The 25,792-nt window shown below is 40.2% G+C and overlaps 5 protein-coding genes across 8 annotated transcripts; 2 read left to right on the top strand and 3 right to left on the bottom strand.

The window, feature by feature from the left end:
- Nucleotide 1: 1 nt before the first annotated feature.
- LOC130691730 (methyltransferase-like protein 25B) lies at nt 2–5,232 on the bottom strand. Of its 2 annotated transcripts, XM_057514710.2 has the most exons (5): nt 5,154–5,232; nt 1,688–1,909; nt 1,399–1,608; nt 753–1,329; nt 2–696 (listed from the first exon to the last, which is right to left on the bottom strand). In XM_057514710.2, the coding sequence occupies exons 2-5, from the start codon at nt 1,895–1,897 to the stop codon at nt 341–343; spliced, it is 1,353 nt and encodes a 450-aa protein (XP_057370693.1). In that variant the 5' UTR covers nt 1,898–1,909; nt 5,154–5,232; the 3' UTR covers nt 2–340. The 2 variants fall into 2 exon arrangements, with proteins under 2 accessions (XP_057370693.1, XP_059352197.1); XM_059496214.1 differs by lacking the exon at nt 5,154–5,232 and having other exon boundaries at nt 2–693; nt 1,688–2,037.
- Nucleotides 1,935–5,219, bottom strand: LOC130691709 (presequence protease, mitochondrial-like). The gene has a single exon (XM_057514683.2). It carries the CDS (start codon nt 5,104–5,106, stop codon nt 2,050–2,052), a length of 3,057 nt encoding a protein of 1,018 aa, XP_057370666.1. The 5' UTR covers nt 5,107–5,219; the 3' UTR covers nt 1,935–2,049.
- A 208-nt stretch (nt 5,233–5,440) lies between the features above and the next one.
- Nucleotides 5,441–11,804, top strand: LOC130691705 (E3 ubiquitin-protein ligase HECW2-like). 2 transcript variants are annotated; one of them, XM_057514678.2, is made up of 6 exons: nt 5,441–5,661; nt 6,373–6,550; nt 8,127–10,387; nt 10,459–10,572; nt 10,640–11,391; nt 11,460–11,804. In XM_057514678.2, exons 2-6 carry the CDS (start codon nt 6,376–6,378, stop codon nt 11,569–11,571), a joined length of 3,414 nt encoding a protein of 1,137 aa, XP_057370661.1. In that variant the 5' UTR covers nt 5,441–5,661; nt 6,373–6,375; the 3' UTR covers nt 11,572–11,804. The 2 variants fall into 2 exon arrangements, with proteins under 2 accessions (XP_057370661.1, XP_057370662.1); XM_057514679.2 differs by lacking the exons at nt 5,441–5,661; nt 6,373–6,550 and adding an exon at nt 7,042–8,006.
- A 4-nt stretch (nt 11,805–11,808) lies between these two features.
- LOC130691760 (progranulin-like) lies at nt 11,809–12,834 on the bottom strand. The gene is made up of 4 exons (XM_057514745.2): nt 12,541–12,834; nt 12,310–12,464; nt 12,060–12,215; nt 11,809–11,955 (listed from the first exon to the last, which is right to left on the bottom strand). The coding sequence occupies exons 1-4, from the start codon at nt 12,695–12,697 to the stop codon at nt 11,839–11,841; spliced, it is 585 nt and encodes a 194-aa protein (XP_057370728.1). The 5' UTR covers nt 12,698–12,834; the 3' UTR covers nt 11,809–11,838.
- A 271-nt stretch (nt 12,835–13,105) lies between these two features.
- Nucleotides 13,106–16,021, top strand: LOC130691723 (protein ERGIC-53-like). 2 transcript variants are annotated; one of them, XM_057514703.2, is made up of 11 exons: nt 13,106–13,354; nt 13,430–13,486; nt 13,556–13,653; nt 13,752–13,921; nt 13,991–14,090; nt 14,158–14,281; nt 14,343–14,493; nt 14,565–14,779; nt 14,873–14,993; nt 15,056–15,343; nt 15,411–16,021. In XM_057514703.2, the coding sequence occupies exons 1-11, from the start codon at nt 13,186–13,188 to the stop codon at nt 15,445–15,447; spliced, it is 1,530 nt and encodes a 509-aa protein (XP_057370686.1). In that variant the 5' UTR covers nt 13,106–13,185; the 3' UTR covers nt 15,448–16,021. The 2 variants fall into 2 exon arrangements, with proteins under 2 accessions (XP_057370686.1, XP_057370685.1); XM_057514702.2 differs by having other exon boundaries at nt 13,110–13,354; nt 14,870–14,993.
- The last annotated feature ends 9,771 nt before the right edge of the window (nt 16,022–25,792 follow it).

Below are 25,792 nucleotides of genomic sequence, written 5' to 3'. Positions count from 1 at the left end.
ATATGTACAGTTTTAAACGACCACAGTAGAGATCCAAGGAACTTTAGTTGACAACAAGTGGAAAGTCTCTGGGATTCGATTTCCATTCAATGAACTTTGTAGTTTGCCCTCCCCCTGCTTGCATAGCCGCAGGAAGAAAAAAGAGACGAGGTAAAGGCACTATTCCCGTTATCATGTTTCCTAGTTATTCTTATTCGCATATGAAACGTAGCGCGCACTAGACGAAACTGGGAGGGGTTTCAAATGGCCTGTAACCGAAGGTTTCGGCAACCCATTTTACTATTTTTTCCCCCCCATTTATTAGCCTTACTTTTCACGGACTTCGCATAAGGTATTAAATTTAGGAGGATTTTGATTTCTCTGCTAGGGTGACAAAACAACGCGGCGATATGCGATCGTCAAATATTTGTTGAAGTGAAGCATTAATTCCGTTCTCGCGTAAATAAACCACTCGATCGACGAGAATCAACGCTTCAGCAACCGGTTGAAGTAGCACTTGCAACACAATAAGAGTTTCCAGCGCCGGTAAAAGACGGGCATTTGAATAGTAAATGTCTAAAAGTTTCTGTCGATGGTCTGCTATTTGTCCTGGTAGACTGAACGCTTGGATAGCCTGATCGACGTACTCTTCAAATCCAACGGATGTTTTTTGCATTTTGACTGGTTTCCTGTGCTGTTTTAGCAGCTGAATGCCTTCTGAAAGAATGAAATAACACAATCAAGAGCGTAAAAGAATAAATACGAAATCTAACCTCGATTAGCGTAAAGTTGGACTAGAGATCGGTAAAAGGTGTGTTGCGCTTGACGTTGGCAGTTCAAAGTATTCTGCTGTATCCAGTGATTTGGCGTTTCCTGAGCGGCCAAACGGAAGAGATTTTGAATGCCTTCCGGCTCACAATGATTGCTTTTAAGGCTATTGCTGATAGGAAATAAGTTATCATCGACCGGTTCCTTTTTCCAATCCATTCGATGATAGCAACACGACACCAGTAAGAGAGAATGGAAGTGCCTGATGTTCATAAATAATTTCATCATGATAGGGCTCAAATCGCCACAGGAATGTAGACCAATCATGCAAAGAGGCGGGGATGGCACGTGCTGGGCTTCAAGTTCATTGAACCAGTTGGAAATAACAGACTCTATTTGGTCTTCTAAAGTATCTTCGGATTTTACTACCAGTTCTTTAAAAATGGCACGACATCGATTTGGCACATTTTCTGGTGTGTCGACGGTTGCACGTTGACTGGCCGCCAAAACTCGATACGCATCTCGTTCCAGTCCTAAGACATGGAGGTCGCAACGATCAGACAGTTCCTTATCCAAATAACCCTGCAAATCGATGTAAGAAGAGCGAATTCCTCAACATTTTGATGCAAATAAATCCATTTTTGGACATACCAAACCTGCTCCAATGTCAACAACATGTTTGATGTCTTTCTCTGCGCATTTTTCTCCGATAAGTAGAGAGAAATTCACAACCTCATGTATTTTTTTCGGATTAACTTTTTTCCATTTTGAAAGGGCTTCTTCTTTTCGAGCCAAGTTTATTCTTAATGAAAGACGCCAGCAACTCACGGCAAACTTCGTAAGATCCAGCGGCCATGAAGGCTATGCGAACAAAACGATATGATCTCAGAGTAAATTACTTTGCAAATTCGGATGGTACTTGTACAAGTTAGCAAATTACATTGATTTCACCCTTGATGACCATTTGGATATTTTCAAAGCAATTCAGTTGTAATATGGGAATCCAATCGTCCGGAATGAAATGTAAAATGCCATCGGCTAAAATGTCAGTATTGCGGGATTTGTAGATCCAATTAAAATCTGACAAAAGCTGCATCGCCTCGCGAAAATAGACGTCATCTCGTTCAAACTGCCCATTCAAGAATTCCATGACGAACGATACCTAATAAAAGAATAACAAAGTCATGCTCAAACATCAAGAGTTTATTTTGGAACAGTTCTCAAGAATAAGAACACAATATTTGTTAAACAAAAACAAAAAACTAGGATATGTTTTCTAATTCAACAAATTTCATAAAGAAACTAAGAGAATTCCACGTTCCACGAGGGATCTCTTGCTGTTGTGTCGTTGGGTGGGCCGATTATGGTGACACCATGGACGGCTGGTTGACGGAGATACTCTTGGCAAACTCGGACCAGGTCATCTTTAGTTACATTAACCAATTGTTGACGATGGGCAGCAAATTGCTCGTCAGTGATATGGCTGAGGAAAAGGCGCATGCCTTTACCAGATGGCGGAGTTGGAGCATCGATCTTCTGGAAGACTCGAAGTTTAGCTTCTTTGATCGCTTCGTCGTTGTAGTCAGCTTTGAGAGCCCATTCAACAGCTCGATCAAAGGTCTCAATAGTTTCTAGTGATTTGGGATCGCGATACGAGTAGAATGAAAAGAGTCCCGCTGCTGAAGCACTGGCTCCGCCACCGTAAGCTCCACCTTTCTCTCGAACTTCAGGATGCAAGAACTTGGCTGACATGATGCCGGCTAGTACTCGAAGCGGAGCGTAATCCGGCGATAAGTAAGAAGCACCAGGTAACACTTTTGAAGTAAAGTTGACAGGAACCGGTAAAACGTAATGGCTGCGCTGAATAATGGGTTGGAATTCATTATCAATGGTCCACACATCTTGGTCGACAGGTGATCCCTTGACTGAAGACACAAATCCTTCCAATTGTTTAATAGCCTCTTCTCGTGAATCGGACGTAACATTCAGAGCACATCTCATATTGTTTTTAACTAGTAAATGACTGGCAATGTCACGCATACATTCAAGCAGCGGTTCAAACTGATTGGTTTCAGCTATGGCTTTCACCCTCCTGATGTAAGTCACTCCTTCGTCCGACTCTTTGAGGTGGGCTGTTGGCGTGAGGCACGATGCAGCGTGAGTCATGGCGTAGTGATGTCCAGAGTGGGTAAGACTATTACCCAAGTCGCCTACTAAATTTCGAATGAGCGTCTCCAGTCGATCCTCGTCTACTAGGCGAAGTCGGTTGAAAACGGATTGCCATAACTGAAACATGTCGGGAAGATTTCGATCTAGGCAGTGGGACGAAAATTGAATTCCCTGTTCAAAAGAGCGGATGGAACCAGGACCTTCGGTTAGGTACATGCCGAAACAGAGTCCGCCAGTTTTATGTTCGATCTGTTGATCCAGCTGACGGTAATCCATATCTCCCGCACCCATTTTTGTGGCAGCCATAGCGAACAAAGGCAAATGAATTTTCAGCTTCTCCGGCAAGTCTGCCGTGTTTAACACGCCATGAAAGTACGTTATGCCGTTAGTTGGCTGCACAGCTACTTGAAGAGGAACTCCAAGTATTTTCACGTTGTCCAACTGCACTTGTTCCGCTTGGTTGGAAATATCGCTGAGATGGAGTGTTGGTAAACATTCGGTGTCATTTACTTTGCTTTGCATGGCAAGAAGCTCTTGATTTTTGGCGAAAATGGAAGCCTTGTCTTTATCGGTCAAGGACCGACATTTGGCATCAAGTATGGCTTTTTCTTGTTGTTCCAATTTCATTTCAAAGTCCTTGTCCGGTTGCATAACTGCTACTAGCTTATGCGTGTTATCGACGAAATACTGGCGGACTTTGTTCTTCAAATAGTCGGGATTGTCACGCAAGTTTTGACGGAATTTTTCCACTTTTGCGTTGATATACAACGCTTCTACAGGATCACTTCCATGGTTCCAAAGCGGTGTCAGATTCATAGCCATCGAAAGACCAAAACTGGATGTTTGGTGCTTCACGGCCAATTCGATGGAATGGAGGACTGCTTCAATTCGTTCAGCCGGAAAGCCATCTCTGGCAGCTTCTTCAAACGTAGAGCGGATAATCCCCAAAACTTTTTCCACATCTTGGCTGTGAACCCCCTGCAATCCAATAGTAAAAGTGGTGTCTTTGGTATGGCTATCAAATCCGGTGACGGGTGAGTAACCTGTACCGATATTCGGCTCAAGCAAATTGCGATAAAACGGTGAGTTAGGTCCTCCAGTGAGAAGTTCACTTAAAATTTGCAACACGAAAGTCTCGTACAGATCGTTGATATCTGCGAGAGCATAACTAACAACAGCTGAGGCTTGTTTCTCGGGGTTCGGTGCGAACGGATCTTCTCGTGCATCGACACTGATTTGTCGAGGTTGGACCCAACGTTTCTCGTTTGGAACTTCTTCGCTGGGTGAGATTCGCTCAAAGCTTTTCAAATAGTTTTGATTGATGAATTGCAAATGGTCTCTCAGAGGCATGTTACCATAAGTGTAAAACCTAGAGTTGCTCGGGTGGTAATGTTTTGCATGAAAATCTTTTAATTGCTGCCATGTTAAATCCAAGATTTTGAGAGGATCACCTCCAGAGCAATTTCCATAGGTGTGGCTTGGTAGGAGATTCCTTACAAGCTGTTGATTCAATCCATATGATGGATCAGAAAAAGCACCCTTCATCTCATTAAATACAACTCCCTTAAACTGGAGAGGAGTATCTTGGGATAATGGGTTCTCATGTTCAAGTCTCCAACCTTCCTGAAGGAAATCCAGTTCTCTAAGATGAGGGTAAAAGACTGCATCCAAGTAGACAGACAAAAGGTTTTTGAAATCCTTTGAGTTTTGACTTGAAAATGGATAGATTGTGTAATCGGGCCCTGTCATGGCATTCATGAATGTTGATAGAGATCTGTTGAGCATCTTGAAGAATGGATCTCGTGCTGGATACTGTTTGCTTCCACACAGAACAGTGTGTTCAAGAATATGTGACACTCCTGTTGAATCTTTAGGAACAGTGCGGAAACCAACACAGAAAACATTGTTGGCATCTTCTCTAGCAAGGTGGAGGTAATCTGCTCCAGTCTTCAAATGAGAAAGTCTTACTACAGTCAGTGCAAGATCTTGTACTTCTTGTATAGATTTGACTTGAAAACCTTCATATTCCGAACCAACAGATAAATCAGTGATTCCAACATTGACTTTGGCTTCATTTGTGCTAGTCAAAACGGAAGAGACGGTCCGCTTGTTTGAGCTAAAACATTTCAATATTCGATTTGCTGGGACTTTGAGACGGTTTACCGAGTTAAGCAAATGGCAATAACCCATATTTAGGTAAAGTTAAGGTAACAATATGGTAAAGTTTAGTATCTAACCTGTTTCCTCTTAGAATATGACACGGTAAGTTTTTTATTTGATTCACGTTTGCTTACAATTAAACTAGTCTGCTTGTAGTTAGCTACAAAGAACCGTGGGCAAGATTGCCGACCGTTTGCGTCACCTCCCAATAATTATTAAATTTTAGTGTTATTTTTACAAAATATAAAAAAAAATCGAAAAAGAAAATACATTGAGATTTATTAGGTTTAAAAAAAAATAATAAAAAGAAAAAAGTAAATGCAAATGAGCTGAGTTGACTCATGGCTCTCCGCCAGATGACTCTTTCGTCAGTTAACGTTTGGCATCTGAATGTGATTTCTGAGTGTTTCTTACCCGACAGTTATTTTTCTATTATACTTTGTGCTCAGTATTTGTGTTTTGTTTAATTCCAATGTCGTGATACGTTTAGCCAATTCTCTGTTTAAACGAGCCTAGCAGCTGTCAACAATCGATATTTCAAGTTCGTGTCAAAAATCGCAACAGGGTGTGCCGAGACGCCCTTGTGTAAGTTCAATAGAAACATATACCTTACAATAACCAGCTTTCCAGTAGCTCAAGCAAGATATCGTTTAACAATCTCGTTACGTTTTGGTCTTTATTTTCCTATTGTAATTCAGAGTTGTTTTTCCTTGACGTAAATCTAAGCGTTTTAACATCAAATCCCATTTCGGGATCCTCCCCCTTCTGCATACCCTCGCCCTCTCCACCATTACTTTCGTTAAAAGCTTTGAAAATAAGGGAGTAACACAAGTGTTCAAACCAGAAAATAATAAACCGCAAAACCTATCCCAACATTTTTTAATCAGAAAAATTATCTTATCTATTCCTGTTGTAGTCAGTAGCGTCGTAAATTTTGTCACGTCACTTTTAATAATCAACTTTCGTCACACCTTGTAAATCAACTATTAATATCATTGAAAGGCATTCCATAACATTCATAAAAACCACGATAAATTTCGCTTGCTTTTATTTATCTACAAAAGAGTTGAATCTTCATGGGTAAACAAAAGAAAAATTCAAAAAAAAAAAGTTGACACAAACGAAGATGGAGTGTTACACCTTTAGGATGTGTAGAATTACCATTTAAGGAAAAATTCCTGGCCACTTTCTAACATCGGTGTTTTAGCAATATTGTTCGTAACGTGAATGGAATTTACGCACGTTGCTAAAGGGGTCATTTCTAAATAATTTCCTTGAATTACCACATTTCAACAGGAAATGATCAAATGCGATGACACGTATTTGTGGATACGATTCGTGGACTGCGAGTCGTACTCGCCCATTCTTAATGTTGACCCACCACCGGACCCTCAGTATAACTTCATGCTTTCGTGGAACATTCACGACCATCATTTAGTGCACGATACTGATTTCATCGCCGTCCACGTTGAAGGTAACAATATTTTATTTGTTATCTCATTATTCTTTAGCCATATTTCCGCAACATGAATTGTTTTTATTACTATTATTATTAGTTTTCAAGAAGGATGTGGGTTTTTTTTCCCGTCACGCATATTTTGTCCTTATATCGCTCATACAGGAGCAAGAATTTATTATGGGACTCTACCCGACATGGGACGTTGACCTTAATGGTTTTTTTGCAAGTTAGCCCATCCGTAGATTTTGGAAACTGGGCTGCACCGTATATATTCAAGTCTCAAAATAAGATCATTTCCGTTCTCCCTACATAAACAGTAGACAAATTGAGCTAGGGAAAACTAAAAGGGAAGTTGTTAGTTTCCCTCGACGAAACTTCCGTTGGTCCGGAAGTGTGCTCCTGCGCGCCCGGAAATGGAAACTTCCCGTTTCCACAGTACTGCACTGCTTAACACCTGGCCAAGAGCTCCCCTTGTGCAATGGCCGAGTCTCTCTCTCTCTCTCCCAGTGCTACCCGTCATTCATGACAAACCCTAGTTTGTCGACCGGAAACGGATTCAGTCGTCAAAATAGGAAAGAGAAAAAAAAATGGAGACAAAGCTCTATGATGGGCGAAAGACAGCTACAAAACAATGGATTGTCGACCCGTTTTCCTTTTCGCGAAGCAACTTGTCAAGCCATTGTAAACCCCAATCTCTCCCTCATTAGCGTCGATTTATCGTCTTATTGTTCTTTTTTAAAAAAATCGCACCTTCTGGGAGCAATTTAAGCTTGCCCACGGATATTTCCTTTCAGTCGTGTTATAAAGATAGAAAAAAAGGTTGCCAAATTTTCGGAATTGAGCGTTATCACAGTTTTTGATTATTATTGAACCATAAATTTGTAGCATAAATTCTGTTAAAAATCGTGCTATTATTCGAGACCTACCCCGCTATTTCAATTTGACTAAACATATTAAAACCTTTTTTTTCCGAGAGAGGCTAATAGGATTGTAGGGAAAGGAAGCGGATGGAGGGGGGTTGAAAGTGGGAGTGGCTGAGCTGAGGTAGGCACGAAAGAGTTTCCATGCATCTGTCTTTCTTTAGTATTTGGTGGGTGAATATCCCATGTGGCGTTCTATTCGTCGGTTTCTTTTGTAAAGATATGCTTCGTCAACAATCTCAGCTTCCTTCAGTTAGTTTTTGAATATCCCCTCCCACAGCAGTGGGCGCTTCAATAATCGTACGCCCTCGTCCCACCTCCCCCTTCACTGCGTGTATATGTGTGTGTGTAGGCAGCATTTTTGGGTACGTTTTAAACCATACTTTTGGAAAGTGGTGTTTAGTCTTCTTCCGCCGTTAGCCTGAAGAGCACACGTATGAAAAGCGTACACAGAAGCCCACTTTCCAATTTTCTTGTTATTTATTTTGTTTGTTCATCAGTATGCGACCTCAACTTGACAACTAGTCATTGCTGAGTCATTCCACGTCCAGGTAAAACTTGATTCAACTTCCGTTGATCATGGTCAAATTTCGTACGCTGTGTCATTAATCTTTGAGTTTAAAGGAACGTGGTGCATATGTATTAAAGATAATTTGATATTTATTTCACAGATGACATTAAAAGTTTCGACCGAATGAGTTGCCAACAAGCCACGCCACGAGGTCACTTGCTGTGGTCCTTCAATGTCAAGAAACTGGATCGTGCCGTCCATTCCATCCAATTCTTTTACGTGTCGGGAGAGACGAAAAAGCCTCTCGTTCAATCGCAGAGTGTATGCATCAGTGACTATTTTGAATCGGTAGAAAGCAATCCGGATGTGGACAAGGAAATGGCTCGCGTGGCTGCCTCGTACCTTGGCGATGACCAACATCTTTATTCACCGTTATGGATGAAAATCACGGGTGAAAGTGTGTACCATTTCGATCGAAGCGGATGTGAGCCCATTTATGAAACCCTTTATCCTCGTCCGTGTGGTCACCAAGAGACCGTTAATGGCACACAGCCTCCGCCTCTTCCGCCACGCAACACGCCCATCACCACGACCAATTCGCACAAGCCGTTGACACGAACCAATGCTTTGCTCAACTACAGTAGCAGTAGTTTGATTCAGAGTAGCACTGAATCATCGTCTCCTCCGACGCAAACCGAGACTGACGATGTATTCAAATCGGAAGCGATCCGATGCTCGGCTTCTTCTCCCTCGGATGAAGAACTTGTCAATTTGAGCTCGTATCCGCCACCACCTCCACCCCGAATCAAAACGTCAGACACAGATGTCAGTGATAACCAACCAACCGAAGAGAATCAACATTTACCTCCGCAATTGCCTGCTCGTTGTGTAAGCCATCAGCTACTTCCTCCAGCCCTTCCGAAACGAATTGCATCCACTAGTCCGGAACTGAGCATTCGAAACAGTCAGAACAAAGCCGCATCGATGACAACGTTGCTCACCGATGCTAGTTCCTCCTCATCGCCGATTGTTCGGCAGCAGCTATTGCCGACCATCTCCACTCTTCCGCATCGTACGCGCTTCCAAAAAATTCAACCCAACAGCACGGATGAGGAACCGTTACCGCCAATGTGGGAGGCACGTACGGACAGCCACGGAAGAGTATTTTACATAGACCATCGTACCAAAACGACGTCGTGGCAACGGCCAAAGGCGACCGATGAGTCCACAGTGGCTGAATCAGCTACGGCAGAGGCCAGCAATGATATTTGGCGTCAGCAGCTGGATCGACGATATCAGAGTATCCGCAGGACAATCAATCGACGCCAAAGAGAAGAAACAAATGCAATTCCGGCAGAAGCCGAGCCTCAGCCAAGACCACAAGTGCCAACGGAAACTGCATCCACTACGGTTGCCGCAGCGGATTTGCCTAGTTCGCCGGCATTGCGGTTCGTCACGAGACCGGATTTCTTTTCTCTTTTACATAACAACGAAGAAGCGTTACGATTGTATAATCGCAATCCTGCCATTAGGCAATTATTATCTAAAGTGTGGAGGGACCCCTCATGCTTTGAACGTTATCAGCACAACCGTGAAATAGTGACGCTGTTGAATTTATTCGCCGAGGCTTCACGGCCGCTTCCGTCCGGATGGGAAGCCCGACTCGACAAGCACGGTCGACCTTTTTATGTGGATCATCAAAACAAATCGACATGGTATATTGATCCGAGATTGCCGCAATTGATCAGTGCCCCATCGCAGTCTGCGAGTGCTGACGATCAATCAGATTCAGGAAGAGCTCCCATTCCACCTCCTCGACCTCCGACGATACCAGTAGCGACAGGAAGTCAAGGGGCAGTTGCCTCAGCTCCGCCTTTCGAGCCCACCATTCCAACAGCTTACAACGAGAAAGTTGTCGGCTTCCTCCGTCAACCGAACATTGGACATATTTTGAAAGAGAGATATCCGGATTTCAGTCGCAACACTCGATTGCGCGATACGGTTAATCGGGTCAGATCAGAAGGAACTTCGGCGCTAGATCGACTGGTCGGTGACGACCTTGTAGATCTAACGATCGTTCTCAGTTTGTTCGAAAATGAAATTATGTCCTATGTGCCCGCAAATCCGGCCGCTAGCAACAACCAAGAGATGAACGCAACTAGTTTCAATGGATCGGCATCTTCCTCAAATGATTCGCCTGCCCCTGTTCGTTCTGTTCGATTACCAACCCGCCAGGGCCAACGCGATTTCGAAGCCAAATTGCGACAGTTTTACCGCAAACTTGAATCAAAAGGTTATGGCCAAGGCCCAAACAAATTCAAAATTCCTGTCAGACGAACTCATTTGTTGGAAGATGCATACACGAAAATTATGTCAGCCTCCAAAAAGGAAATGCAACGATACAAACTACAAATTAGTTTCGTAAGCAATTCATTTTATTTCATTTGATGAAAAGATCCAACTAACATTTGCATTTTTAAATTGTCTATTAGCTCGGAGAAGAAGGACTTGATTACGGAGGACCATCCAGAGAATTTTTCTTTCTCATATCTCGACAGATGTTTAATCCCTATTATGGGTTGTTTGAATATTCGGCGAATGATACGGTATGCAAAAACATATTTTTTGTTTTTACGAAAGAAACACTTCTCATATCCTTTTTTCTTGATACAGTACACCGTCCAAGTATCGCCCATGTCTACATTCGTCGATAATCACCACGAATGGTTTCGATTTTGCGGCCGTATCTTGGGACTGGCCTTAGTTCATCAATATCTTCTGGATGTGTTTTTCACCCGGCCTTTCTACAAGAGTCTACTTCGTTTACCTGTCGAGTTGAGTGACGTAGAATCCCTAGATTCTGAATTCCATCAGTCCCTTCAGTGGATGAAAGAAACTGACCTAAACCATCTTTCGTCTGATCTGGAATTGACGTTTGCTGTTACCGAAGATATTGGTGGGCAACATGTCGAACGCGAACTGAAAGCCAATGGCCGTAACCTTCCCGTAACCGAAAAGAACAAGAAAGATTACATCGAACGCATGATTCGATGGAGACTGGACCGTGGTGTAGCCGAACAGGTGCAATCTTTAGTTCGTGGTTTCTACGAAGTTCTCGACCCACGGCTAGTTTCCATTTTCGATGCTCGAGAAATGGAACTTGTTCTTGCCGGAACGGCTGAAATTGACGTGACTGATTGGAGGAAGAATACCGAGTACCGTTCAGGATATCACGACCAACATGATGTCATTAGATGGTTCTGGGAAGCGATTGACCGCTTCACCAACGAACAAAGACTTCGCCTTTTACAATTCGTAACCGGTACTTCTAGCATTCCCTACGAGGGATTCGCTTCGCTACGCGGAAGTACCGGTCCTCGCCAATTTTGCATAGAAAAATGGGGCCAACCTGTCAGTCTTCCTAGGTAGGGTATTGCAAGAATCAACCCATTCATTTAAGATAATCTAACCGTTGTTTTCCCTCTATATTTAGGGCTCATACCTGTTTCAATCGGTTGGATTTACCTCCATACGAGAGTGCGGAAGTGCTGTACGAAAAACTACTCCTTGCAGTTGAAGAGACCAGTTCATTTGGAATTGAATAATAAAGCACACCTGGTCGCCTTCCTCCTATTTACGTCCATTTTTGTTGGTGTTGTACATTACATGCAGTGCCAAGACAAAAGTACCAAAAGCTATTGGCTATGACCGGTACCGTCCTAGTCAGCGCTTCATGTTTATTTTCAACTCTCAAGAAAGTTGTTGAGAAAGCTGGTGTCATTTGATGATTGATTTATTCTAGTGTCGAAATAATACATTGTGAATTTAAATGCATAAATATGTTCTTGAGTATGTGGTTTTGTTTAACAGCTTCAGTTCAGATCATCATTTGAAAATGGCATAGTAGAATTGCTACGGATACAAGTAGCATCAGTGCTACATTCAAATCCTTTTGGACAGCAGTGAAGTTCATCGGGACAGCACAAAGCCTTGGTTTCATTAATTTATAAGATATGTTTAAAGAAACAATGATTGCAAGTTTTCACATATTAGGAATTAAGAATAAAACAAAACAAAAAAACTACATACACACCTCTTCAAAGGGGCAACATCCATACAGCTTTCCGCCAGAGAGCTTGCAGCAAGTTGTTTCCAAGGGGCATCGAAACTCATCTCCTGGACAAATGGAACGTTTTGTTTGCTGAATTATGTTTGTTATGAATTCCACTGAGTTTGAAGATGAAACATCCTGGAACCAGAAGGTATTTTACAAATGAATAAAGCAGTTCCTCTTAAAATGTCTTATGAAAATTGCTACTGGGTTATTTAAAGACATGTCATACTTTTTTGCATCTGCCAGTATCACATGAAGAGCCCTTGGGACAACAATGGATGTGATCTGCACAACATACTGCATTTTCATGTGGACAACAAGCATAATCACCTGAAGGGCTCATGCAGCAGGTATACCCATCTGCACAGGTTTGGTTGTTGTCTCCTACAAAATGCATAATCTTTTAGTAACAAATTATACATTTGAAAATACTGACAACACATATCAACAAGATTTCAACCTGGGCACACAAGTCTATTGCTTAAGAAATCCATGCTCGTATGTTCCCATCCGTTCATAGTATTGGTTAGGATAAATTCTTTATCGTATGACTGTACGGTCACCGTAAAAATCACGGCTATGCAGCAAGACAGCAAAAGTCCTAGTTTTCTCCCCATGTCAATAAGGCCTGTAACAACTGAATGACAACTCTTATCTGTCGAATTTCAACTTTGAATGGGATACACTTCTTTTTAAATGTTTAAGGAAAATTTAAAAAACAAGAAGGCGTTGCCAGACAACGGAAATCGCGGTATTCAAAATCACACGTCATCCGTATAATAGCCAGAAAACGACAGAACAAGGAAAAACTTCCCTACTTCTTGAAGCAGCGCGCAAACAGTTAAATCTAATTATTTCTGTTTTACATCAAAAGAAACCGCAAATCCATTTAGAAATTCAAATAAAGTTCAAATTTTATTTTTCAAATCAAATATTTCAAACCTTGCTTCATTCTCGTCTTAAAAGAACTTCCACTCTTAAGAAAGGGCCAAGACGTCGGTTAGACATTTTTCCCTCTGTCACAGATTCTGAGTCTGGTACCTGTCATTTCGAAGTATCTTTTCGGCTGATCCCGAAGTCTAAGGGGATCTCACCGAGTTCCAACATGGCACTGCCGGCCAGGTGGAGATTATTTGTTGGTTTAGCAGTCATATTTTTATTCAACTGTATCAACGCTCAAAATCCTTTTCGGAGCTTCCAATACAAATACAGTTTTAAGCCGCCTTACTTGGCGCAAAAAGATGGAAGTGTTCCGTTTTGGGGATACACTGGAAGTAAGACCAGGTTATTTTACCGACATCAATTGTCTTTCACATATTAATAACTTATTTATTTGCAAATGTTTATAGATGCAATTGCCAATGAGGAAATGGTCAGAATCACACCATCTCTTAGAAGTCAGAAAGGTACGAAGATGAAAACAGTAAACCCAATTCACATTAAACTTATGTTAAATGCCTATAATCTAAATTTAGGTCAAATTTGGACTAGAACACCAACTGATTTCGATTGGTGGGAGGTTGAACTTGTATTCAGGGTAACTGGCAGGGGCAGAATAGGAGCTGATGGCTTGGTATGTTTATTATTACTTAGTTTCTAAATAACTTCCCCTGTTTTGGTTGCCTTTCCTCCCTTTACTTTCTGTATTGAACTACATAATTGTTTTTGTAGGCATTATGGTACACTGAAAGCAAAGGTGTTGAGGGGCCTGTGTTTGGCTCCAATGATCAGTGGAATGGTCTTGGTTTGTTCTTTGATTCATTTGATAATGACAACAAACACAACAATCCCTTCATCATGGCAATGACAAATGATGGTACACAAAGCTATGCACACCAATTGTAAGAAGTTTTGTTGCTATTTCCACTATGATCGTAATGTTAATACAATTTTCTAATTATAATTTATAGGGATGGTTCCACACAGCAACTCGCTGGATGTTTGAGAGATTTCCGTAACAAACCATTCCCTGTACGAGCCAAGATCGAGTATTACCAAAACACTCTTTCGGTATGAATAACTGCTTTCGTTTTACGTAACCTTGGCACAGTTTTTCTGAACATCGGTTTAAATGCAGGTAATGTTTCACAACGGAATGTCCAACAACGAGCAAGATTATGAAATGTGCTTCAGGGTAGAAAATGTTGTTTTGCCAAGGCATGGTTACTTTGGTGTCACAGCTGCCACCGGAGGACTTGCCGGTAATAATCCAGCAACAATGTTGTAAAAGTGTTTCGTTAAAAACAGAATATTCTTAAACAGATGATCACGATGCGCTGAAGTTCCTTACTTACAGTTTGCAAAGTCCTGATGCCGCCTCCACAGATGGGGTTCATATAGCCGAAGATGAACGTGCTAAGCTCTCAAAGGAATACGAGGAGTATCAAGATAAGCTACAGAAACAAAAAGACGAGTAAGCATTCCTTTGTCTTGCTTGACTTTCTGCTTGTCTTCTAATTTTAAGTGATTTTCCGTGACATTAAGATACCGACAGGCTCACCCAGACGAAGCCGACACTGGCAAAATGGAAAATCCAGAGGAATGGTTTGAAACTGATAGTCAACGTGAACTGGGTCAGATCTTTTCTGGTCAAAGCAAAATGTTTGACGCCTTACGTGACATTCAGCGCAAGATGGATGACCTTGTGGGCCGCCAAGAGCGCACGCTTAGCCTAATGTCAGCTATTCAAACTAACCAAGGTTTATTTTCATTTTCAACACGCGCCTTCTGTCATATCGTTTTGGTCACGAACACAAATGAAAATAATGGGCAAAATTTATTTCCTACAGTAGCAGGAGCCGTGCAAACGGGTGGAACGGGACCAATTCCAGGCGTAGATACGATTCGTCGTCACGAAGTTGAAACAGCTTTAGCTAATCAGCGTGAAATTGTTGGAGCAGCTCGAGAAATAAAGTAAAGTAAAAATTTGGATTGTTTTCTAGTGGGTTCGCTAACCGTGTTACTGTTTTGTTTAGAGCTTATGTTACCGAAATTCACCAACGTACTGCAACCATCGTTCAAAATCAGGGCAAACAGGTGGGGGGTTCTGCGCAACCCCTCGGCTACGATCACGTCCAAAACAGTTTGAATGAAGTCAAGGAAGGTCTTAACATGATTAAACGAGATATTAGTGTGACGGCCCAACGCTTGGCCGCGCAACCGGTCACTGCTTGTCCTACCAATCAACCTTGTGTCACCACTACCATTTTCGCAGTCTTTATGGTCATTCAGATGGTCATTATGATTGGTTATTTCATTTACAGGTTTGAATTTAAATTCTTAATCATATCTGGTTGGTTACTAAAAGTAATTCATTTTCATCCTTTGCAGGGATACAAAGGAGGCTCAGGCCAAGAAATTTTATTAGGAATGCAAAGCAAATCACATTTCCAATTGTTAAAAAAAAAGGTTTTATGTGGAGACCAATGGTGTGAGGTAGTGGAAAGCCCTCCTGGTGAAACTAAGATGTTGGTAAAGAATTCCGGCGCAACTATACACATCATTATTTCCCCCTTTTTTTTTTTTTTTTTTTTTATTGGTTTCCTTAATGCATAATTTGGTGCACGAATGCAAATAAGTGGCAATGTTTGGCTTACTTAAAGGGGAAACAAACGGGTTAACTGACTACGTTGATGCACATTTGCTCTCTAATGTCATTTCCTTGTGCGAAAGAAAACGCAAAAACTTATTTCTTAAAAAAAATCATCTTAAAGAAGAAAAGCAGATTTTTTTTTTATCGTTTTCATTTTTTGATGAATGTTTTTTAAATTGCGTAGTGAATGGATGTGTTCTGCCTTAAAGGCGAATATTTCTTTATTTTTCATTTATTTTTATGTCTTGCGGAATCATTATGGTACATATTCCAACTCCCACAAGTTTCACACCCACGATTTTTCAAAACAAAACGTATCAGAGAGAAATACACTGCCTTCGATACCACATTTCATTGAATATTTTCCTGACCCAGCCTAATACTTAGCTGAAAGAAAATTCCTTGTCGTATATCACCGAATGCCTTCAAACTGCTCCAAAAAAACAATAAATCAAGTTCGACCTCCATATTCCATAAGACTGAGATTGTTATTTCAGAATTGCAGTTGTTGCTTGAACGGTTCGGTTTTGAGAATGCCAGTTAGAATAAGTCAATCCATTGCTATTAGACTTATCGGTAACGATTGCGATTCAAGAGCCTGATGAGGTTTGACTTTCTGACTTGTTTTTCGATCTTGATGATAACGTATCTTGGATAGGAGATAAACATAAAAGACAAACACTTTGATATCTAACATTTTGCAACAAATGTGGAACCAGTTGAACCTATTTTCTTTTATAAATTGTGGTTTTTTTCTTCGTGCTCTGTCTATCATTATACCGAATCGGCCTAACAAAACAAGATTTTTTGGCGCGAACTCACAATAGTGCTAAAATGGTAATAGACAAGGTAAGGTAAAAGAACAGCGAAAAAAGCAACTTTGAAAGATACTTTTGCAGACGACTGCATTTCACCAGCAGAAATTAATCTCGTGATCACGTTTTTTAGCAATGTTTCTAACTCTTTGAAAGATTAAACTAGTGCGTAATAACTTTTCCAACTGTTTGCTTCTTCCATATCAATTTACTGTTCGACGTAGATGGATTGCAAGAATGTTGAAAGACATTATCGTCAAATCGCTTTCACTTCAAAATCAGGTTAGTGTTTCATAGCAATATCATGTACTTTGTCGCCATAGCTCTAGAATGAGGAAGATTTGCTCTTGTTGTTCTAAACATCGCCATGACGTTTATTTTAGCAAAACAACATAGCCAATCGTTTCTACTTTCCTTCCAAAAGTTTTTGGGATCTGAACAATTCCAATTTTGGAAATGTGAAATGGTGCAACACAGCGTAAATCCCCCCAATCTTTTCTTAACGATATCAACTAGTAGATCAAAGTAATAAAGATTACGACAGGTTTCGTAAATAACACGATAGAATTGCCATACAGGGAAAACAATAGTAAACTTTGATAAACCTATTGAAAACGAGTCATTTACTTTTTTGTTTTGGATCATTTTTGATCTGGCAGAGAAAAAATTGTAACTTAAATGCTGAAGGATTATGTTTAAACTTGGCGAAGTAATGGATTGAATGGAATGCTCCGATACTGACGTCGAAATATTTGAATGATGGACATGCAAATCGATTTACGAACTCGGTACGTTCTTTCTTCTAACAACAGATTTTTAAAGGAAAGTTGTGGTTTAACCCTCTAATGTTACTTTTGTCAAAGTGAGTTCCAGCTTTTCAAAGATTCCTCCTCATTACTTCTAACTAAGATTTCTCGTGTTTTGCCAGTTGAGTCGGCTCTAACTGCTGACGAATTTTACGGATGATGATTTCTTTCATTCTTGAAAATCAATAAAAAAAAGGAGGGAAATAAAAAAATCTTCAAAAAAAAATATTCGACAGAACTTGGCAGGCGGCGTAGATCGAATTCGGAATGGGGTTTCCTGGCTAGCTATATCTAAAGCTGTATATGAAAGCATTCTCAATCATTGGACGAGCTGACTTGTCATAACACGTGGAAAGAGGGTGGAACAAGAAAACAATAAATAACCCCTCCTCGAATAACAAAAACGATAATGGTTCTGCTATTCTTTTGCAAGTTCTTTGTTATGTTCGATCATGATGGAAAGCCTCTATCTAGTTGCCGAGCACGAAGTAGTAGTAGAGTCTAAACTGTAAAAATTCATGAAGATAAAAAGAACCGCCGTATTCAAATTATCGTGATGAATAGTAAAATAGGTACTAATCGTTCAAATCTACCCAAAAAAAGCGTATTTTGTCGTAAAAAATTGTCTTTCATTTTATAATTAAATTATGCATTTTCGATTTGCTGCACTTCTGATTTCAAATAGAAATGCGTGACTAAACCAAGACGCACGTAGTTTATGTAATGCAGTTTGCTCTAATCGTATCGGGTCATACGGCAAGAGTTGTGACACACATAAAAAAAAAGGGAGGCGGCAATATAGCAAATCACGGATCACGCAGTCTTTGTTGTCGTCCGTGTTTTATAGCCAAGCTGTTTGTAATCCGATTATGTTCTACACATCCAGTAGACTATCTATGTGTGTAGCCTTGTATTATATGTGTCCACTTTTCTTGTCGTCCAGGCAAAAGGGTTTGCCAGGTTTTTTTTGTCCGAATGGGGGGTGTTCAGTTTTCTTTTATTCAGTGCAGAGACAGGATGACGGATCAGTGTGAAATATGAATCTCTTGAACGATATCAAGGTCTCTTCCATGAAAAGGGCTGAATTTTGAAACTGTTCCAGAAATAAGAAAAACGCCCTTCTTATTGATTGGAAACGATTCGTGTGTTAAGGATAGGGGGACGGGGGGATGCCGTGTTTAATCGACTGAAAATTTTTAGATTCTTTCATTCGTTCCCAAAATGCGTTCGGTGAACTGAAATTGTAAAAAATGATATTCGTAGATATGCGACGACTCCTATCGTACCAATAGGGATGAAAGGGATTGAAATCGTCGAAATTTGTTTAACTGACTGGTTGTATTAAAATATTTGACACAGCGAACCAGCACGTTAAAGTCACCGCCGAAATAATTTGACCATTCCGAATTCAATCTATAAACATCGCCTAACAAGAAGCGCCAAATTCAAATTTTATCGTCTATTTTTATTTTGCTAACATATCAAGGCGAAAAAAAAAATAATTATCGTAAAACGGGCCGAGTATGTTGGGTATTCGTCGTGACGTGAAAATTCCCTGTAACGGGACTGGGATGAAATTATCGTGAAACGGTGGATGATGAATCAACGTCACGATCTTCTCTGTTAATCGAATTATCTGTTGGTGATATGTGCATGTAGAACGGTTAGCTTTGAAAGGGTTACACATTAAGTTCATCAACTATACCCCCTTCCAAGAATAAGGGAATATAATTGACGAGCTGGCCTGGATCCTTTTTTTTTTATTTTTGGGATTTTCGTGTAGGGACGGACCAACAACTCTACTGATGATGGGTCAATCTTGATTGATTAGATTCAGTAAGGGACCAACTGGGGCGTTACATCAGCTATTAATCTCCAGTTTTTTTTTTCGCCCCTCTCGAAAAACGGGATGTCAGCTTGTGCTGCACTTGTTTTTCGTGCACCCCTTTAATCACGCTGGCTTTAGATGCTCTTGATAAAGAAAATCATTGTATTCTTATCTCGATCAACAGAATATTATTAGCATCAAGTTCAAGGACGTTTCACGATGCCATCCGTATCGATGGTTACGCAGTTCAAACCATAAAATATTGATAAGAGTTGATTGAAATGTCTTACGTCTCTTTCACTATTCCCCGGCAGAAAACAAAAAAATGAAAATTAAAGTATATTTTCATATGATTTACGCTGGGATTATTCTTTCATCTTTTTATTGCGCATACTGAATAGTGTACCCAACGATCTACATCCAAAGGCTGGCGTTTTGCCTTTCCTCGTATAAACGAACAAAAAATAGAAAACTAAAGCCAAAAGAAAAAAAAAATCAGCGGGCACCAATCAGGATCGAGGGCACAACTTCTACGCAACTGTTTTCTTCTCTGTGTAGTGCTGGCCATAATAAAGAGATGCGCCTGAAAGATTCCGCTAGAAATATACGCATAGAGTGGATACTATAGTCATCCAATAGGAATCTAGGATTCATGGCGCTCTTTCACTTTGCTCTTGACTGCGAAAAATATATAATGGCTCGTTCGGGATAAAAAATGACCTTCTCCCACGCTCGTTGCTATATCCCCCGGATAGACTTTTATAGCAAACGGACTAAAAAAAAAGAAACCCTCCCAGCAAATAGCCACCGAGTTCGATCTAGTGTGTAACAGTCAGTATGATTGTCATCCGCTGGGCCAGCGTCCGTCCCTACGCATTTTTTGGGGGGTCCAACTAATAAACATCAATCTGCAAAAGATATTGGAATAAAGAAACAAAAAAAAATACCGTAGTTTATAATAGAGATACATTTTTATAGAGACTCATCAATTGTGCAGAGATTGTAATCTCCATTTGTTATACGTGCCTTCAACAAGAATTATTTCGTACATAGAGAGGAGGAACACAAAAGACATCTATAAAAGAAGTAGCGATCGGCTGGAAAGATATGTGCCCGCCTTTTCGAGAAATCTTATTAAGAAAGAACACTGTTGTCGTAGATATATATATACATATATTCCATCTACTAAATATAAAAACAAATGCATAACACGCAGTATATAGAGCACAGCCATCGGATAGAGTGGCAGTTGACAAGACTGCGAGGCTTTGAGCTACTACGTCTCGCCGAGCTTGAACAATCTCGACGATGTGAAAGTCGCGCGACTCAATTTGTCATGGAGGAGATGGCCTGTGCAGACAAGGGAATATCTATCACGCTGATGGGAGGCTCCCTCCCATTTTTTTTCCCTTTTCTCTCTGATGTATTCGGGACTAGTATATTCTTTTAGAGCCTCTATTTCTATTATACACACACAAAAGGATCGTTGCGCTTTTTGTTATTTCAGCGGCCATGACAAGCCCCTCGCTTTATATCTACAACGCGATAGTGTGTCATAAATACGCGTCTCTAAAAGAATTCACTCGATCTATATTGAGAATCGCTTGCATTAGAAAATTTTGGGAACCCTCCTCTTCTGTGTAAATCAAGGAGAGCTTTTTATTCAACCTTTAAAAAAAAATCGACAGTGACGCACCATTAATACATTTTCGAGGATATGATGAAGTATACGGCTATGCGAGAGACACTCGATTTGCTAGCCGGCAATTAGATCCTTTCTGTGTTTCTTGTTAGGTTCTAATGTCAATTTCGTATCTGAATATAGCGATTCAGAATTTTGTTGTTTCTTTTATTTTCATGTCAACATAAACAATCGGCACCCCCTGCCAATATCGCCCCTCCTGTGCGAATGAAATGAGCTGTGCAGTATACAGCAAAAAAAAAAAATGATTGCTTTTATATCGCATGTCGTTATCTTCTATATATTTATCGAGTTATAGAATAGAACGGTTCGTCCCTTTTTTTTTTTATCTCCAGCCAGTATAACGTATGCAAATTTCGAAACATAAATTTCTTTTTTTTTCGTGCGTTATTGCTTTCCCTTTTGAAATAAGAATGCGTTTGTTTATGCTTTAAAATAACAAAACTGCTCGCTTAAATTTTAAACGGAAAACAAAATTGTTGGTGTGTTCATCATCAAGATTTGTTTCTTATAACTGTGATGGATTGGTTGATATACGAGCCATTACGGTTTGTGAATTATAACTAGAAGAACTTCTCCATCATCTACAGCGAGATTTGGTTTACTAATTGTTATCCTTTAATTAATATTGTAAACGCTTGTTTTACTTCCAAAAATCTATTTTTCACATTAACCTTCATGTTTTATAAATCCGCAGAATTGGAAAGGTATCGCGTTTCCGTCTTTAATTCGACGCTTGTATCGAATGAAAAATTTTCAAAGTACGTTTGTTTAAAAAAAAAAATTGCTATCCATGACCTAAATATTTCTTGCGTAATTTGGGATCTGTTATGCAAGATGTTTTATAAAAGGATTTCATTTTGATATTGCGCCCTATTTTCATGCTCTCAAATATCCTCGTGAACTTTGAATCCCGTATCTTATACGGTAGCCTAGATATTTTTCTTCAATTACTTTCCGGGTCGCAACGTGTAATAGATTGAGATTAGGCATGTTGAAGGACGAAGCAGAATCAATTGGTCCATTTTTTGTTTCAACATCTTTGATGCAATCAAAAAAAGGCAGACTTTTGGCAACGAGTAATTGGAGAATTGTGGTACGCTAGAAGTAATGTCGTGTTGTTCTCGTGCCAATTGAGTTTTTTTTTTTATTTTTTACTCTCTATCCGAACTTGCCGGAAGTGATACATGGCGTTTCGTCTTTTTTTAGTAATATACCGAAAATCCACTGCGTTCTACATCTTGAAAGTAAACAGCAATAGATAACAGTGAATACTATCTAAATTTTTTTATTATTATTTTTTTTTTTTTCTTTTACTATGTATGTGTATATTCTAGTACGTAGTGGGGCAGGGGGATGGAAGTCGGCCGGAAACTCTGCCGACTCCGGAAGGAAAAAGTCTGACTTGCCTTTGCTTGCCATGCAAGTCCCGAACCAAAATAAAAAGGGAGATGAAAAACATAGTCGATCTCCCTTTTTTTTATTTTGGCTTTGATCGAACTTCCCTCTGCTGATGTTGCCATCCTCCTTCGTCTATATGGTCGTTTCATCCTTCACGTATATCCGGCCTGCCTCCGTCAGCGTATCCCTCCCCAAGTCGTTTTTGTTTCCCCTTTTTTTCTCATTTTCCAAAGGATTCGGTTGAGAAACCTCGTTGCACAGCAGCCTTTAAATTATAGACTTCCAATCAAACTTCGAAATTATTTAATTTTTTTTTAACTACACGAGGAGGGGTTATTTTCAAAAATGTATGCAATCCCGTACGCATCCTGACGTGGCTGCACATCTAGAGAGATGTGGATTTGCATATATTGACGGATAGAGATCGTCAACGTGATACATTTGCAAGTCTCGTGTAGCATCTACGGCAGTTGATCAAAGAGACGAGATCAAAAGACAAGAAACGTACATCTCTTTTGGTCTTTCTGTTTGCTACATTTATTGATGTCCAAAAAAAGAGGAAGATATGGGTGTAGATCACCCCGTGATCCCGGGAAGAACCGACCATGTTGATCTTTGGTGACACTAGAAAACAAGGAAGTCTTGCCACCAGAGAATTTTTCCTATATTTTTCTTATTCGATTACAAAATATCAGCTAGCATGGTAGAAGGTGGAATAATGTATGCAGAATTGCTGTTGGGGAACATAACATACTCATTTGGAATGGAAATTAGGACAGAATTTATGATGGCGAATACAAAAGGCAGCAAGGAAAACAATTTTCGTCAATTCTTTTCATCTGCATTGCAAGAGAAAATGGTGAATAAGCAATTCTTCGAATGGAAAAGTCTACGGGCAAACCAGGGACTGAAAAGAATAGCCTTTTCTCTTTTCTCGGTTCATCGATGATCGCTCTACTACACGCGCCATTAAGTCGGGCAAGAGGAGTGCCATCATCAACGAAGGAAGAACAGCAGCCAAATAGATTGAGGGTTATCGACTATATAGCAAATATTTCTCTACATGCACAGTCAAACTTGTTCTTCTTCTTCCGCGCCGTTCGTTTCCATCCGCGCAGATCCGGTTCCTCTCAGCCTTTTATATTTTTTTTTCCTTTCATACTTTTTTTTTTGTTACTATTTTATGCATTTCTTGTTTGAGAATGTGGTTCCCTTCTAAAAACCCATCTGAGATTTTTCGGAACTTTTGAAACTGTCAAATATTCTGATTGCCGTTGATTCGATTGATTATACATCGAGAGGCCCTGATGAGCGCAATCAGGATGAATACTCAACCCAATTTTATATATATTTTTTTAATCTGGTGGTATCCCGGATGGAAGAAATCAAACGAGCTCCGCTATCGCAACGTATTTCCATATCAATTGTTTATGTTATAAACAAAATCTCTGGGACATACACAAACAACGTAAATAAGTAAAATAAATATGTAGCGTGTACATTGACAGCCGATTGGCACCGGATCGGTCTCATAGACAGGGTGGAGGGGTGGGTGGAATTCAGCACTCTTTATTATTGTTATGATGACTAGAGTGTGGGTATAGATGCAGCTGGCTCATTTTCCTTTTCGTCATGTGTGGATTGTTATTTATCTATTTTATGCCCTCACGACTCGTCGTCCCTACTCCGCTCGCATTTCTTTTTTCTTTTCTTTACGGATATCCGGCAAGTAGCGCTTTATACCCCTCCGCGCATTTGGCCCTTGGCCCTCTTGCTGCAATTGCGACAATAGCGGTGACGCATAGGGACTTGGGAAGGGCAGAACACAATCACGGGATGGATTCATAACACTCGTCGGAGCAATACCAAAAATACGATGCATTGACTATAAATGTACTATGTATATACAGCTCCTCTATGTGTGCAGCACAACAATGTCAAGTCGCTTATATTCTTCGACTGCTCTCGTACAAGTGGAGGGGTTAGAGAGGCGATTGGTGTTTTTTTCTTTTTTTCTTTGCTGCTCAAGAGGCTCCCTCCCCTTTTTTTCCCTCTCGATATTGCGTGCTTAGTGGAAAGAGTCTAGGGTGCCCTTGTTAGTTTTAGATATATAGGGCTGTTGCCTTTTTGGCTGCCGATTCTACACACAGAAGCTGAAATGGACTCTCAAGATTCTTTTTCTTTTCCATTTTATTTTTCTGAATGTTGATGTGCTCCGCCCTCTGTGCACTACTCACACGCATTCGCTTGCTTTGGAAGCTATAAAAGTTTAAAACCTTTTCTTCTTTTCGGGTTTGTTTACTTTTTTCACCATTGGGAAAGCCGCAGACGAATTGCGCATTCAGGAGATTCTGTTTAGACAGCAGACGGTTCGCCGAATCAGCTGTTGTCGAACTGAAAAATTTAGTTGCAAGAAATACAATTCCTTGTTGTTTTTTAAATATTTTTCGTTTGTAATCGTAGGTCCCATCATAATTGAATGCACGAAACCAAAAATTCTACGTCAGGACTAATTAGTTTTTAGTGTTTTGCTAATTCGCAGAAAGAGCAATAGAACTAAAGCAAACAACGTAAGCTGAACTGAGACGAGGAAAAACTGCATTTTCTTCCTCAAAAATCCATCAATCACTTACATGCAGAAAAACTGAACTTTGAATTGAAATGCGAACAGCGTCTCGTTCACGATTCGATCGATGGTAGTATGCACTGAACTTAATCATGATCAATGAGGATACATTGTAAACAGTGCAAAGAACTGGGTGTGTTTTGTTATTGATTTATTTCGCCGGCAAAAATGTACACTATGCCTAACAGTGCTAATGATGAAAAAGTGGTGGAGGAAAATCCAAAAAGCGAAATGAAAAATATAGAACAAAACTGAAAAGTAGGTGATGGCGCGTTCCCGTTCCCTCAAAAGAATCATTTGAGTACAGTCTGGCATCGTAGCTTATTCAGTATCTAACAGGGGTGTGTCGGTGTAAGTGCTGTCGCTGATTGTAAGTTCTAGTTATTTCGTTCGTTTAATAGTTAATCGACGATATCACGACCATTGGCGTTTCGCAATATCCGTTTTTATGCATTAGACTCTTCCTACTTGATGGTTTGAAACGATTTAGCTCGTTGATGACTCGTTGCCGGACAGACGAAAAAACAGCTGTGCGGACTACACAGGCATTCTTTCTTTCGCTTTCCTCTAGTTTTCGTATAATACGCGTATATACACAGCATACCATCCGTTTGCCTTCTCTCTCTCTCTCTAGCTCTCTGTGGGGTACAAACCCGAGCTGGGTGCCTTTATAAGGAAGCGAAACAAAGTTTTTTTTTCCATCTTTTTTCTGTTTTTTAGTTAATGCGAAAAATAAGTTGTCTGAAAACGTTGATTTTTCGTACTAGTTTCGTGTTTGTGTCGATTTCTTTCCTACCATTCGAGTGTGGTAAAAGAACCTCTGGAAATTAACGTTTCTGCACATGAGTTGTCAACACAGGCATGCTGATTTGTTATTATTTGTATTTGTTTTTATACAGTGTTGTGTGTGTATGTGTTATCAGTTGTTTGGGGATTTAAACC

This window comes from Daphnia carinata, chromosome 1, assembly GCF_022539665.2.
Source record: "Daphnia carinata strain CSIRO-1 chromosome 1, CSIRO_AGI_Dcar_HiC_V3, whole genome shotgun sequence".
In the NCBI taxonomy this organism is placed as follows: Eukaryota; Metazoa; Arthropoda; class Branchiopoda; order Diplostraca; family Daphniidae; genus Daphnia; species Daphnia carinata.
The sequence above is the reverse complement of the archived record's forward strand: the minus strand, read 5'-3'. Positions and strand labels throughout refer to the sequence as shown.

Excerpts from the sequence above, each read along its gene's own strand:
- LOC130691730 (XM_057514710.2), bottom strand. The coding sequence starts at position 1,897 with ATGGAATTCTTGAATGGGCAGTTTGAACGAGATGACGTCTATTTTCGC. Across the intron at positions 1,609-1,687 it reads TCATCAAGGGTGAAATCAAT|CCTTCATGGCCGCTGGATCT; the intron begins GTAATTTGCTAA and ends TTGTTCGCATAG. Across the intron at positions 697-752 it reads CCAACTTTACGCTAATCGAG|AAGGCATTCAGCTGCTAAAA; the intron begins GTTAGATTTCGT and ends TCATTCTTTCAG.
- LOC130691709 (XM_057514683.2), bottom strand. The coding sequence starts at position 5,106 with ATGGGTTATTGCCATTTGCTTAACTCGGTAAACCGTCTCAAAGTCCCA.
- LOC130691705 (XM_057514678.2), top strand. The coding sequence starts at position 6,376 with ATGATCAAATGCGATGACACGTATTTGTGGATACGATTCGTGGACTGC. Across the intron at positions 10,573-10,639 it reads AATATTCGGCGAATGATACG|TACACCGTCCAAGTATCGCC; the intron begins GTATGCAAAAAC and ends TTCTTGATACAG. Across the intron at positions 11,392-11,459 it reads CAACCTGTCAGTCTTCCTAG|GGCTCATACCTGTTTCAATC; the intron begins GTAGGGTATTGC and ends CTCTATATTTAG.
- LOC130691760 (XM_057514745.2), bottom strand. The coding sequence starts at position 12,697 with ATGGGGAGAAAACTAGGACTTTTGCTGTCTTGCTGCATAGCCGTGATT. Across the intron at positions 12,216-12,309 it reads ATACTGGCAGATGCAAAAAA|GATGTTTCATCTTCAAACTC; the intron begins GTATGACATGTC and ends TTCTGGTTCCAG. Across the intron at positions 11,956-12,059 it reads GATGTTGCCCCTTTGAAGAG|GCTTTGTGCTGTCCCGATGA; the intron begins GTGTGTATGTAG and ends AATGAAACCAAG.
- LOC130691723 (XM_057514702.2), top strand. The coding sequence starts at position 13,186 with ATGGCACTGCCGGCCAGGTGGAGATTATTTGTTGGTTTAGCAGTCATA. Across the intron at positions 13,922-13,990 it reads CAAAGCTATGCACACCAATT|GGATGGTTCCACACAGCAAC; the intron begins GTAAGAAGTTTT and ends TATAATTTATAG. Across the intron at positions 14,780-14,869 it reads AGCTATTCAAACTAACCAAG|TAGCAGGAGCCGTGCAAACG; the intron begins GTTTATTTTCAT and ends TATTTCCTACAG.